The following is a 15,405-nucleotide window of genomic DNA, read 5'->3' as shown; positions in this document are numbered from 1 at the left end:
ATATATATATGATATAATTTTGGCTGTATTCAAAATGTTGGTATTTTAAAATATATCACTTTAAGTGTACTTAGTATAATTTTTTTTACTACCACAGCCATTTAACAACCACAATAATCTGCTTTTAAATGTTATAAGGTTTTAGGGGCTGGGGAGACAGCTCAGTAGAATAAGCACCTGCCTGGCAAGTGCAAGGTTCTGAGTTCAATCCCCAGTTCTGCAAAAAGAAAAAAAAATGTTATAAGGTTTTAACAGTTGGAAATTTTACATAATTCCTTCTCTTCCTTAAATCCATATTTCCATCATCTACTCCTGAATTTTATTTTAATGCAATATGCTTTTAAGTATTGTCTTAATTATTATACCATCTTCTTCTGCTACAAAAATATGGATGCAAACTGAAATTTAAAAAAAATATGTTTTGATAAGAAGTCTGACTACACAGCTCAGATTCATAGTGATCCTCCTGTCTCAGCCTCCTCAGCAATGGGATTACTGGTGTGCACTATCACATCTTGTTTCAGGCCCGCACAGTACCCAGGGCTCAGGGGCTGGCATAGCATGCAGTACTTGGGATCCAACCTGGGTCCTTGCACTTGCCAGGCAGAGGCTTCGACCACCAAGCTATCTCCCCAGCCCCAGCAATTATTTTTAACAAACTACAAAATAATTCAGTGGTGTCTTCCCTTGTAATTTCATTGGAAGCAAAGGATTAGAAACCAACTAACGGTGAGCAGATCTCACAACCTGGAACTTGAAGGGAGAGGAGGATTCAAATCCAAGTTCACCTGTCTAACACAACACATGCTGTTGTCAATGACTCTGCAACCATCTTGCCTTTGCAACAAGGTTTGTGCTGGTAACTCAGTTATTTAGGGTGGGAAACATGCTATCCTTTTACATTTCTCCATAAGAATTTTAAATTTTGCAAATCAAAATAGTGTTTTATAAAAGATGAATGATTTTTAAAAAAATATAGAAAGTTCCGTTCACATCCCATAACAATTACTCAAACTTCCACGTGGCCAGCAAATCTTTTTATAAGCAAAATCAGTGAGCCCTAAGAAAACCCTCAGACTCTAGAAGGACCCCCTGTTGAAAGATGAAAAACCAAGACACAGGACTGATAGCTCAGGGGCTGAGTACTTGCTTAGCATGTGCAAAGCCCTGGGTTCCATCCTAGTACCACCACCCTTCAAAAAGATAAAGCCCTCAGGATCCAGAGAGGTAGAGTAGTACAATCACTGGCCTGCTTCAGTGGAGAAACAGACTGGACAAAGGAGACAATTTCTTTGAGGAGAGCAAGATGTATAGGTCATCTCATTTTATTTAATAGCACTTTATTTAGATAAAAGAGGAACAGATATTCATAAAATAAATATTCATAAAATAAAATGGTAACATACATGTGAACCAATATCTTAATGTCCAGAATTACACAAAAGCCAAAATTATTATTTTTTAAATTTTTATTTATTTATTACTTTGGCAGAACTTGGGATTGAACTCAGGTCCTTGAGCTTATTCTACTGAGCTATCTCCCCGGCCCCAAAAGCCAAAATTATGCTGACTCAAAACTTCACGAGCCTTCTGAACTGCTAAGAAGGGAGGGCTTCAATCCACTGTAACTAGATGAGATGTTTCTTCTCATTTGTAAAACTCGGTAAAGAAGGCTGGGGAGATGGCTCAGCAGTCTAAGTGCCTGCCTGGCAAGCGTAAGGACTCAGGTTAGATTCCCGGTACCGCATGCCATGCCAGCCCCTGAACCCTAGGCATGGTGGCGCATGCCTGTAACCCCAGTGCTGGAGGAGGCTGAGACAGAAGGATCACTATAGGTCCCAGCTGCATGGTGAGACCTTGTACCAAATAATAATAATAATATAATAATAATAATAACCTTGGGAAAGAAAGAAGACTGGGTAAAATGTACTTAAATGCACTTTAAAATATGATGTTTTATGTTAGATTTAATATTTTTAAAATGGTGTTGGGGACTGAACCCAGGGCTTTATGATGCTAGGTAAACACTCTACTACTGACTCTCACCCAAAGGCCTTCTATGACTGATTTGTTAAAAAACTGCAAGCAATCCTCTCTCTCATATATATATATATATATATATATATATATCAAGCTTCTCTATGAGTTTTCACCTTCATTGTGCGCAATATGTGACTCCCTCTGTAGCCTTTCAATTGTCCCACATTTCTCCTCTCTCCCCACCTCTCACCTCTTCACACATGAGCTGTGCATGTATTTTTCACATGCTATATTGCAATGCTCGGAGAATCTGTATTGGTCCATGCCAAATGGTATGAGTCCATCGGCAGGCCATAAAGCACTAAGAAAAAGGTCACCATGACAAGTTTCTCATTAAGCTAAATGTGTTCAATCTTTAAACTTGGAGCTTATTACTCTTTCTAATAATAGAAGATGCCATTTGTTTTATTTAAATGTGCTTATATAGTAAAATAAAATTAGCAATCCCTTAAATTAAAAGCCTTTCTGCAAATGACCTGTGAAATTCCAGAGCATGAACCCCAGGGAGCGATGACTCAGACCTGGGAAAGTGATGAGAGTGTCATGATAGGTTAAGGCAAAGGTAAGTAAACAGGGTTTGTTGGGGTTTTTAAAATCTAAATCCGAGCACTCTTTTAACCTCCACCTCAGTTTCAGTCTGTCACCATCAGACTCAATTGTTTTTCAGTGGGGCCCACCAATCTCATTCCTTAATGGCTAATCACTTTTCTCATTTCAAAAGTCAAAGTTAAGCAGGCCATTAACCTTGGGCAAGGTTTCCAGACTATGCCTTAACAATAGTCCATGGCTAGAGGAAGATTTTGACAACTCACTCAATATAATGATAGTCATAAAATAATATAATAACTAAAATATATTTTATCCGTTTGGTTTTAGGATGACAAAGTGGTATCTGACCATGATTTTCTGGCAGGTTATATATCCCCCTGGATACTTCCAAGTAATGGGAAGCTAGAGCTGGGTTCTCCTGATCTATGAGCCCATAGTCAGTGGATGGAGGGTGGGGAGCATTCCAAGTCAAATAAAGCCTATGTGTAATTGGACAGCTGAGTGTCACCTATGCCCTTCTTGCTTCTACATTCATTTGTAGCTCAGTGGCCTCAATGGATTACAGTGTGGATGCAGCAAAGGTTATTGTACGTCTTTGTGTTACACACAGACTAGTTTGAATTCATGGGGTGTATCTCTAGACTTGTGCTGTCAAACGCTTAATAGGTCTCAGCTTGGAGCAAAGGAAAAGGAACTCAAGCCATCAGAGTGGATGAAGAATATGAAGGTCCTGTTTGCAAAGAGGCATCCAAAATACCTGGGGGGGAAGACACACTCTGCACACAAAGAGCTTTTCCGGGGATGGTTGCAAATCCACATTGCTATCAGGCACTGCAACCATTCAGATGGATGCTCTCCACATGTGCAAGTGGCCCTGTACTCCTCCGCAGTCAGTTATATCCCATGTTGCAGGATGAAAGGTGGAGGTGTCTTGGGCAAGACAGCACTGTTTACACCAAGTACTATTCCTTCTCTCTGTGTGGAATAATTCAGGTCACCAAATGTATTGCTCCAATGAGGTTAGGCAGCATTTACCAGGATATCCCCACTCTGATTTGTTTGACCCCCCCCCCGTGTTTCTGTAGTCTTTCTGGGGCTTTTCCTACTGATGCTTTATTGCTTTTTCACTGATCTGATGTGATGAAGTTAAGAGATGTTCATGGAGCCCCCTCATAACTAAGCACAAATTCAGTTGTCATGACAGGCTGCCAAGGCCAGGGCTGCCCTGTGGGGTGTGGGCGCACATAGGTGGGTTGAGAACCTGGGTTCTGAGAACCAAAGTCTCTTCACTGTGAGGCCTGTGCTTGGTTTACATCTAGGATCAGGCCCTGCAAAATATGGAGAAAGGTGATGTCTCCACATTGCCCTATTTCCTTTTGGAATGGAAGACACCTTTTGAATGACTGCTGGTGGCCAGCCTGAGTGGGTTTACTGAGCCACAGACATACATGGTGAGTCTTGAGGGTTGGGAATGGGAAGGGGGTTGCTCATGGCATCACAGGGAGAGAGCCAGGCACAGATGCTCTTATGAATTGAGTCTCCATAAATGCTAGGAAGAAATAAAAATGCTACGAGGACAGTGTGGGTTAATGAGCAGCCCACTGATCCTCAGCATAATCTTTTTTTTTTTTTTTTTACCACATGTGAGCAACAGAGTGCTTCTCAAACACAACTGATAGGATTGCAAGTCTGACCATGGCTCATGTCCCTGAATGGGAGCCAGAGAAGCCGATGTCCACGCATACCCACATCACAATGCCACTCTCAAACTGGACCAGGGTCACAACAAAAACCACATGTGCCATTCCTCAGCTTAGGAAATGCCAACCACATCCCTGGTCCCTAAGGAGGTGTCTAAAGATCACTCACTGGTAAGGTGATAGTGTCTACAGAAGCATGCTGAACCCTCCTAATAAAAATTCTTATGTCTGAGCAACTAAACCTGAGAGAGATGGAGCTGTGTCTCACTGTTCACACCAAGGCTCAATCCCTGGTCTATCTGGACCCCTCCATGGGGTTCCTTATGGCAGGACACAGCATGTTCTGTGGAACCAGAGAAATTGTTCAAAGATCTGAAACACTGTAAGGACCAATAATTGGTTCTTTAGTGCCAAAAAAGCAGTTTAATATAAAATTTTCTGGCTTAATATTAGTATATAAACAGGATAGAAAAGCCAAGATCCAAAGGTAGGGGATCTAAGTCTTCCCTCAAAATATGTCCAAGAAACCCCTATAAGTGCTATATTATTTTCATACTGGAGACTGAACTCAGGACCTCATACTGAGCCACATCCCAGCCCTTTTTATTTTGAGGCAGGACCTAAGTTCTCCAGATGGGACTTGAACTTGTGATCCTCCTACCTCAGCTTCCCAGAGTCTGGGATTACTAGGCTTGGCTGAAATATTTCATTATAGTAAAAGGTAAACATTGTAGAGATAAGAATATAATCACTTGTTTATAGAAATTTGATATTATAGTAACAAAAATTTTGTGATGTCACTATTGAATTGCTTTATATGTGCTGTATAGGTTTACCATACAGGTTACAGATTTAGAATTTGGTACTGTTCAAATTTTATGTTTGTTATCCTTTTATTTAATATCTACGTAAATACCAAATATAAATACGCCTATCTGATAATCAGACTCAAACTGTATCAATTTTTCTAGAGCAAGTAACTTGCCATAAGCCTGAGGAAGAGCTTTTTCAAAACTCGTAGATATATCTTTAATGACTTTAATTACTTCAGATATACTGTATGTGAGGAACCACTCAGACTGTTTCAAAGCTCAGGAGAGTCTAAGGACACGTTGAGGATGTGAAGCCACTTGTCTACTGCAAGCACACAATGGGATATAGTTATGTAACCATGACTTAGCACACATAAACACACATGCACTGGTTACAGCACTACATAAGAATATAAATATGAGATAACAACCTCCATAAGAATTATACAGTAAAGATGGAGGTGACTCTTGCTCTTTCACTCCTGTGCTCTGCTCTGCTCCATGCTGCCTGCTGTTGTTGCTGATGTCTTGCACATGTGTATTCTTTAAGCTGGGGACCTCACGTGTGAAAAAAATCCCCCCTTGACCTCCTGAGAAGACCAATATTTGTATTTAGCTTTTTATATATGAAATCACTGGTTTTCAAAGGCTTTGAAGTGTATTTTCAAACTAGATTTTATACAGCTTCTCAGGTAATCAGGCCACTTTAGAGAGGACCAGGTTGCACTTGGTGAGGAAATAATATGTGCCTGGTCCAGCTATTGCCTTTTAACTATCAGATACTTACCACTGACTGGGATTTCTTGACCTCTTTGCTATAGACATTTGGGACTTGGTCATTCTACATTTTTATAGAGCTGTCTTACTGCACTTGAAGCCATTAGCACCTCCACTCCCATAATATGATGGCTCTAACTCTCCAAACATTGGTACCAAATGTCCCTTGGGGACATAAGTTGAGAACTGCTGATGTAGACCAACCTCTTGCATTGAAATTTTGGGCTCATGGGTCAGGGAGATCTAAACTTTGCTTCCTCCTAGCTGGTTAACTGTGTCCAAGCTTCCTGGCTTTCTTTAGTTCCTGTCTGTTCTAAAGACTAGTCATCACACCTTTCTTGCACAGGGCTGTTGATGATGAAAAAGTACACAAAACATTTTGTAGGCACGCAGTAAATATTAGTGTCTTTTTTCCTCTCCCTTGCATGTACTGCTATTATTTCAATGCTAGAAAACCGGGATGCTGGGAGAGGGGAGACCAAAACAGGGAGGATTTGCTCTCAGTTTCACTGGAAAAACAATTCCAGAATGGGACTATTTATAACAACCACATCCCTCAGTGGCAACCATATACAACTGTACCTCAAGGAAGTATCAAAGATTATAAAGGCATGCCCCACCCCCAAATACGGTGAGAAAGCATTCCTAAACCTTTCAAATGTCTTGGTGTCAGTTTATTGTCATGGCCATATACTCAGTTACATGTCAATGTCCAGGTAGGCTTCAATTTAAGAAAACTGGGTAAAACAATAAATATATTTAACACCCTATGGGAACTTGGTTGCATTCCTAAATGACTCTTTCTGAGCTTCTAGAGAACTTTATTGCGTCAACATCATTCCACATATAAAGTATTAGTTAACAGGCAACTCAGAGACACCAGTATAGAGCTTACTTCTCTACATGACTACAACTTTTTTTAAAATGGAGCACTTCTAATCACATACAGATGAGTGCTGCTTATGTCATTTTTAAGCATTGGGACCTAAATGTGAGTGCTAGGAAAAACTCAGTTTGCTTTTTTAAAACCAGCTTTAGTGAGGTATATTTTATATACCATGAAATTTACCTGTATATACATACAACTTCATTTTTAGTTAATTTAGACTTGTGCAACCATCAATACAATCCAGTTTTAACACCTTTTCAATTGATCCCCAAATCAAGGGAGCACTAATAGCATTCCTATGGCTTAAGAGAATGGTTTTTACATTTCTTAAACTAAATGAACTATAGTCCACAGGCTTGCGCAAGAGATCTGAGGACAAAGTGAAGTTAGCCTTTGTTCTTTTTGAACTGTATCCATGTTCCAGGTACTTCAATGTTAGAAGTAGAAACTATTGGCTCCCAAATTGACTACAGTGTGAGGTACGGTTGGGGGGTTAGATTGAAGATGAAGGGGGAAAGCTTCACCTTCTTCACGTTGAAGAGGGGACAGCATTGACATAAACAGACAGAAATGGGGAATGCGGAAGAAGACTTGAATAGAATGGAAAAAAAAAAAAAAACAGGCCACACAAAGATGCCAAGTAACTGAGGAGCAATAAAGAGTTTTCTCTAAGTAAATTAGTTGAAACTAAGTGGCTTAGTTCACAGGCTGTTTCCCCTTTGGAGGCTGGTTGCTATGTACTTTAGTGAGAAAGAAACTGAGAGTCACTCAACAGTATTGAAGTGTGACAATAAATCTCACCATGTGGTGGAAGTTACAATATACAGCATAATACAAGTAAATGTTATGGCACTTGACTTTCTGGCCTGTAATCTCCCATTCAATCAGAACAGAGATTCTTCCATCAGCAAGAGAAAACTGGACAATTGAATTTTCATTTCTTTTTATGCACAAGCCTGCGTTGGAGTTCTTCCATGTTTTCTATTATGTTACTTGAAATATGGCTGTATAGTATGATATAAACAATATCTCAAACTGACATCAACAACTTAGTTTTGGATCAATTGATTTCATTCTAAATTATTGCTGGCTGACAGATGCTGGTAGCTGCTCACATGAGATCTAAAAACACCATGTTCTCTAATTTAATATTATAATAATTTAAAATTACAGCTTTATTGAGAGGAAACACAGATTTATTTATATCCAACACTGACAATTTCTAATGGCTTTCAGGGCCATATAATGCTATTCTCCGCAACCCACATTTAGACAGCTTCAATTGTCTGAATCACTAACAAGACATTCTGGTGGAAATAATTTCCTCCTTGAAGTAAATCAATGAATAAACGCTACAACAGCCCTGAAGAGAGCCACTTCCTCTGTAATGTCCTTTTCTCTTCGTCCAATCTATCTACAAAGAACATTTCTGCCTTGGGATTCAGAGACAATCTGCCTAGAGACCCTCCCATCGTCTCTGTGATGTTGCAAAATGCCACTTGCCTTTAGTGTGGGATTTGTGGGGATTTAGTCCTAAGTCCTAAGTCGTATGTTCCTCTTTCCCGCTTTGTATGATGAAGATATTATTTTCCTGATCAGGTGGTCACTTCTAAACAAATAACATTAAAATAAATATGTCTACCTTATTGGAGCCCATCAAGTAGTTTGACACAATTTTCAAAGAGAAGGAAGTTGGTCAAGATGTTAGCCTTTATATATATAAGGAAGAGAAAGATCAGAGTCTATAAATTATAGAAGGCCACCAGCTAGGTAGCAGCAGATTTACCACTCAAATGCAGCCTGTTCCAGCACCCTGGCCTCAGCAAACCATCATTTATTCTGATTAGTGTTGACCATTCAGGCTTCCCATGTCATCTCACTTTTTGATTGTTGTCTTAGGGTCCAATGAAAGGCTGGGCTTGTGTGAGGACCTCAGAATCCAATCAGCCTTTTGTTTGAGTAGCAAGTACTCAAGTATGTACTGATTAATTACATAGCTGTCAATTACAATTTCTTACAATACAAACATTAAGTTGTTAACTTGAAGAATTACTGTATAGTCTTTTGAGATTGATGTCTTCTTGGCAAAATGATAGAACCAACCTCAGCACTATTTTACTGGGCTCCCAAATGCATACTCTGGTGCCTAGTTTCCATAGTATGAAAATCTTCTGTAGACTTACCCTTCCTCTCCCAATAGCTCCAACATTTTCAAACTAGCTGGTCAGAATGGAAAACACACTATTTATATTTTAGCAAGAGCCACCTTAGATATCTCCAGACCCAAAGACAGCAAGGGTCAAAGGCCAGTGCTCTTAACAAGCAAGAGAGTTTGCTGTATTCCAGAGGTGAGAAACACTACATGATCTTCACCAACATTTTGCCAACAAGTTACCCTGGCTTAAGATGTAGCACAAATACTGAAGTACAGTGTTAGAACTGAAAGTTCACCAGCCTCATTCTGATGATTCGCTTTCATTCACAGCTGATCACTGCTCTGCTTATCCCTGCCCTTTAACTAGATCAAAGCTATAGCAGGCCTGAATTTCTGCTGGTGCCACATCAGCTGAAGCTCACAGATTAGGCCTCCTGACTGGAATTTTCAAAGGCTGGCTGATGATGTAAACCAGCTTCTGGAAACAGGACAAGTACTTTTGGTATTTACAGTCACAACTGCACATCCTACCCACAAACCTTCACAAGGTCAGGCCAGAAGACGCAGGTCAGCAGTTTTCAAAGATGCCATTTTGTTACCAGATTCAGAAGAAAATAGCACCCAAACTGAGGGGGAATGCCAGGCAAGACGATTGCTCATGTTGGGCACTCTAGGGCTCTTCTATGGCCTTCCAAATCTTGGACATTTGTTTCTAAATTGAGTGACCAACACAGATGATGTTGCAAATCAATCTTCCATATCGAATCAATCCCTGGTAGTAATTGCCAGAGCTTAAGGAGATGATGTGGTTGGAAAAGAGCAATATGAGGAGATCTAATGGTGATGGAAATGGCCAGTATCTTGACTATGGAGGTGGATACACAAACCTACACATATAGCTCATATGACAAAACTACAGACAACTTAGTGCATGCATGGGGACTACTAAAAGCAGGGAAAATCTGAGTAAGATTGGTGGATTGTATCAATGGTGATGTCCTGGTAGAAATACTGCACAGTAGTTCCAAAGATGCTACTGGGGGAGAAAATTAGGTAGAGTGTGTAGATCTCTCTGTATCATTTCTTGAAAGTGGCTGTGAATTTACAATGATTTTACAACAAAAAGCTGAATTATAATTGGGCAAATTTGAAAATGTGGCCCTCTATGACAGCTAGAGTATGAGAGAATGCTAATAATCAACAAATTAAAGATGTGAAGTTAAAAATAAAGGCTAGTCCCTGGATCTGGATTTTCTAAAAGGGTTGCCACCTAGGTCAGTCTGCCAGTAACCTCATACCTACCCAGGCCTTCCCCCTACAGTACCTCTGACTTTAGTTTACACAGACAGACTTTAGCTCCCTTCTTGTTTATCACATGGTGGTATCTTAACTTTGGAAAAACTCACTCCTGTTTTGAACTAAGTGCCAATTACCATACCAAAGCTCATTTTAAACCCAAAATCAACATACTTAGTGCAGCATCTACAAGGAGCCCTGCCATTTTACATTTGTACCCGTTTACCTTTTTATACTAAATAACAAATCACTGGAAAATATGAGCACAAGTGTTTATGCCCATTTATACAAACAGGATTATTCATGATTACTTTTCATTAAACCTTGCAAGGAATTTCTGCTAAGGCCAGGAGGGTAAAAATCTCTGGCATTCTGTTTTCATCTAGAAACCAACATCAATTCCCTTCTCGTAGAACTGATTCCTAAAGCAAAGCAAAGGTGGGCAACCTGGCATTTCAGTGGGCATGTTAGTTCTCATCACACTGCTTAAAGGGTCAAGCTGGGGTTTGCAGTTCTTTCTAACTCTATAAAGAGAATAACAGTGTTCCTACTTACCAATGTCATTGCTGCGATCTGAGAGATCCTTGTCCAAGATGCTGGATAGCGTACTGCCCGCCAAATCAATCTTTTGACCGTCACCCCTACATTAAAAACATAAGCCCAGACATTTAATTATTGGTGTGTACCTTGGTAATTCTGCCAGCTTTCTTGCCATATATACCTTAAGGAGGGTGCTAGACTTGGGATGAGTGGCAATGTTGCCTGTAAGAGAGCCAGAGAGAGCCAATGAGCTGTCCAGCCACATGGGCTGTGGCCAGCAGACTGGATGGTCCCCTCTCTTGCACATATATTTGATGATGGCTAGTTTAATAATAACTGTTTGCCAGAACACCTCCAGCCACAAACCCTCCCACTGTGTACACAGGGTTAGGATTTAGGCCTTCTCCCGCCCCGTGGCCAAATAAGCACTGCCAAACTGGGAACTTCCCTTTTAAGGAACATGGAATTTAGCCAATCCTGCTTGTCAAAGGTCAGCTACTTTTAACCTTGAGAAAAAGGTTCTCTGGCCTGAGGCTGAGGCATCAGCCAGGCTGTTGACAGGGACAAGGTGTCAAGTTGAGATCTGGCAGCCTGAAAGCTGGCACCGGGGCACAGGTCTGTAAAATGAGATGGCTGTGGGGGGCGGTGTTCCTATGCACATCAGGACATGAGTGACTTCCCTCTGTATCTGGGCTGGAAGCAGCACACATTTGGGATGAACAGGCCCCCAAGATAATGAGAGAAACACTGTCTCCTTGTGCATTAGCGTAGGTTCCTCCATATGCCTCCAACAGGGCAGTTCTGTGGCTGTTTTGAGAGGAGAGCCCTGAACAGGACTATCCCAGGGCTGTGACAGCAGTTAAGTAGGAAACAATTCTTGTCTATAAAGTGAGAGAGAGAAGCCGAGCAGTTGTTCCAGGCAAAGCAACAGAAATAGTCCCTGTCACAGCTCCTGAAGGTCATCATAGCCTGAAGTTAAACTACATGAGTGACAGATTTACTCAGCAAGTCCCTGTCAAATGCTTACTGAACTGGGGGTATGGCAACGGCCAAGGCAGCTAGTACCCACTATGTAGAGGCACATAATCAAAATGAGAAAGACAGATAGATAAACATAGGCCCACATGGCATAGGCCATGCAAGATATGAGTGTGTCACCATCCTGGATAGGTAGGGAATCTCCATGGCCCAGGATGGAAAGTATACAGAAGAGGCAGTATTATACTTGGGCCTTGGAGGAAAAAAGAGGTGAGAACATATTGTAAGACTGAGGAAGGGAGGGCCCAAGTGCAGTTGAGAGTGTCCATGTAGCCAGGGGTCCCAAAGCTAAAACCTAAAGTCCCCAGAGAGAAGCAAGAGAAGAGTTGGCCAAGTTGATGAGAGCCAGCCTGTGCTGGACCAGGCATGGCAAGTTTTACTTGTCCTGAAGGTAGTCTAGCAGAGGACAGAGGAAAGTTTACAGCAGAAAACCTGCAAACCTGGAGGAAGGGGTGCAGGTAAAGTCTGAGCCAGGGAGTTAACAGTGTGACTCCTGGGCTTTTCACTGTGGAAGATGGAGTGGCAGTAATATTCAGCATGGTGTCATGTCTTTGCAATGGTAGAGAAGGATCCATGGAAGGAATGAGTCTCCTTCACCTTAAAAGTAAACACCCCTGACTCACACTGGACCAGAGCTGGGGACTGGACATGAGCCCAACAGCTTGTAGACTGTCCCGTGAGTATACATTAGGGCACTTGCTGAACATTTCAGAGCTAGGCTGAAACAGTTCAGACACACCATGATTCACTGTACATGGAAAGGGAAAACAGCTTGGGTTTTATAGATGGTTTTTGTTTCCTGCCTCACCTAACTTCTTAAGGCTGTAGAGTGCCAAGCCAGGGCTCTACCACAGACTGTCTCTCCATTCCCTGGTCACCAAAGCTCAGGCCACTCAGGGCCACTGCCTTAGACAGATTGAGAGCTAAGTGGAATTGTGGGATGGAGAAAGTTTATTTCCAAATATTTTCTTCTCGGGGCTCCATCGTTCATTCATTTGAAGGTATAGTCAACCCTTCATAAACTCCTTATCTGTGAATTCAACCAACCTCAGCATACATAACACAGCAGAAAAACAAAACAATATGATTTTAAAAAGGGTGAATGACCTGAAAAGATACTTTTCAAAAGAGAATATACAAATACCTATCAAAAATGTTCCATATCATAACAGAAATACAAATCAAAAACACAATAAAATGGAAAAAAAACCACAATAAAGCCGGGAAGACAGCTCAGTGGTATAAACACCTGCTTGGCAAGTGCAAGGTCCTGAGTCCAATCCCTGGTACCACACAAAAAAACCAATAATAAAAGCACAATGAAATATCATCTTGTTTCAGTTAGAATGGTTTTTATCTAAAAAGCAACAAATGCTGGCAAGGATGAGAAAGGGAAACATTTATATACTGGTGGTCAGTATGGTCACTATGGAAAATAGTATGGAAGTTCCTTAAGAAAACTAGAAGCAAAACTACCATCTGATTCATCAGTCCCATTTCTGGGCATAATATCCAAAGGAACTGAAATCAGTATGTCAAAGAGACATCTGCACTTCACTGTTTGCTGCAATGCTATTCACAATACGCAAGATATAGAATCAACCTTGATGGAAGAACTGATTAACAATACAGTATAAATACATAATGAAATGCTACTCAGCTATAAAAAGAAAAAAATTCTCTTTTGCCATAACTTGCATGGAAATGGAAGACGTTATGTGAAATAAGGCACAGAAAGACAAATACCACGTTTTCACTAATACATACGGCCAAAAAGTTTATCTCAAAGAAATAGAGAATAGAATAATGGTCACTAAAGCCTGGGAAAGACGTGGAAAGGGAGTGGGAGAGAATGATTAGTGGGTATTGAGATATAGTTAAAATACAGGGGTAAATCTTAGTCCTCTTTTTCACACCAGTTTAATTATAGCTGACAACAATTAACTGATACCAAAAGAGTTAACAGAGAGGATTTTTGAATGTTCTTAACACAAAAAATGATAAATGTCTGAGGTAACAGATATGCCAATTACCCTGATCCAATCATTATATATTATATATGTGTACTGAAATGTTATACTGTAATCCATAAATATGTAAAATTACTGTGTTAATTCACAACAAATACATACACTTTTAAAAAGAAAATATTTAGAAGTAAAACTTGTGTCTATTCTGACAGTCTCCCCCTCCCACCATCATTCCCTATACAATACAGTATAACACCCATTTGCATAGCATTCCCATTGTATCAGGTATTACGAACCATCTACGGATTATTTCTGGTATGTGGCAAGGTATGCATAGTGTATGTGCAAATACTACCCAATTGTATATAAGCTGCTTGACCACTGGATGATTTTGGTATCCTTTCTGAGAGAGTTCATGAAATCAATACCCTCACAGATACTGGAGACAAGTATAATTTTTTCAAGGACATGTTTTTAGAACTGTAGAATTACTAGTGGGAAAGTATTTTCATTTTCAAAACTCTTCCTTTCCCCAGGAATAAGTTAGGCAGGTGTGGTGGTATATGCATGTAATCCCAGCACTTCAGTATGCTGAAGCAGGAGAATCACAAATTTGAATCAGATTGGCCAACTTAAAATAAAAAAGGGCTGGGGATGTGGATGTAGTTTAGTGTGAAGGCCCTGGGTTCAGTTCCCATTACTAAAGAAGGTATGAGGAGAAAGCAAAGAAAAAAGGAGTAAGTTCTTGAGGGCCCTTGAATATTCTATAGGATTTGGTGCCATCATTCTCCAAACTAATAAGACTAGATCCAAATATGTTCATAAACAGACAGTTCTATCCTTTCAGAATCCATCAGGAACTAGAATTTACCAGAACTTACATCCTGCCCCAGGAGAGAGGCCACTCAGGAAGTGGGTTTTGTCAACACCATGAAGTTTTCCCCCTACCTGCCCCTAGTCAAGAGGGAAGATAGTCTGAGGTGGCATCTTTAAATGAGAGAGGGTTTTAGAAGCAGATGGAGTCTTGTTCGTGAACTAATCACATGCATCTTTAAATAGCTTGACTACTTCTAAACATGTGGTTTATCCATGCATTTTGGTAACCATCACTCTTGGAGCACTGTGCCCCCCTTTGACAGCTGGAAGCTTCCAGTGAAATGTGAGCCTGTTTCAAGGGACTGAAGAAGATTACATTGTGTTTTCCTGTGCTTATGCTATTTTGGGATTTTTTATTTTTCTATACATAATCAAATCAGACTAATTAGCAAATCTATCACTTCAAATTCCACCATCTTTTTGTGGTGAGAACATGTAAAATCTTCTCTTTTAGCTCATTTGAAATAGACACACATTATTATTAACTATGGTTGTCAAGCTGTGCAACAGATCACTAGAATTTATTCTTCCTAGTGAACTGAAACTCCGTATCCTGATCAGTGTCTCCCCTTTCAGTCCACACATCCCCTCTGGCAGCCACTGGTGACAATCTGCCCCTCTACTTCCATGGGTTTGACTTTAGATTCCCCATACACGATCATAAAATAATTTTCTCTGTGTTTCTGCTTCATTTCACATAGTGCTATGTATTTCTGAAAGTTACCTCAAATCTTTCGTGAGATGGCACAGAGTAAAATTAAGA

General features: G+C 40.4%; 1 protein-coding gene across 3 annotated transcripts in view; it reads right to left on the bottom strand.

Moving 5' to 3' along the window:
- Positions 1-15,405, bottom strand: part of Sh3kbp1 (SH3 domain containing kinase binding protein 1) — a 342,524-nt gene that overhangs the window by 24,990 nt on the left and 302,129 nt on the right. For all 3 annotated transcript variants that reach the window (XM_023709017.1, XM_004625662.3, XM_004625663.3), the window contains one exon: positions 10,774-10,859. In XM_023709017.1, the coding sequence (XP_023564785.1) occupies positions 10,774-10,859 (86 nt within the window). The remainder of the gene's footprint in view (positions 1-10,773; positions 10,860-15,405) is intronic.

The sequence above is a fragment of the Octodon degus genome, unplaced genomic scaffold, assembly GCF_000260255.1.
Source record: "Octodon degus isolate 3935 unplaced genomic scaffold, OctDeg1.0 scaffold00010, whole genome shotgun sequence".
Lineage (NCBI taxonomy): Eukaryota > Metazoa > Chordata > Mammalia > Rodentia > Octodontidae > Octodon > Octodon degus.
The sequence above is the reverse complement of the archived record's forward strand: the minus strand, read 5'-3'. Positions and strand labels throughout refer to the sequence as shown.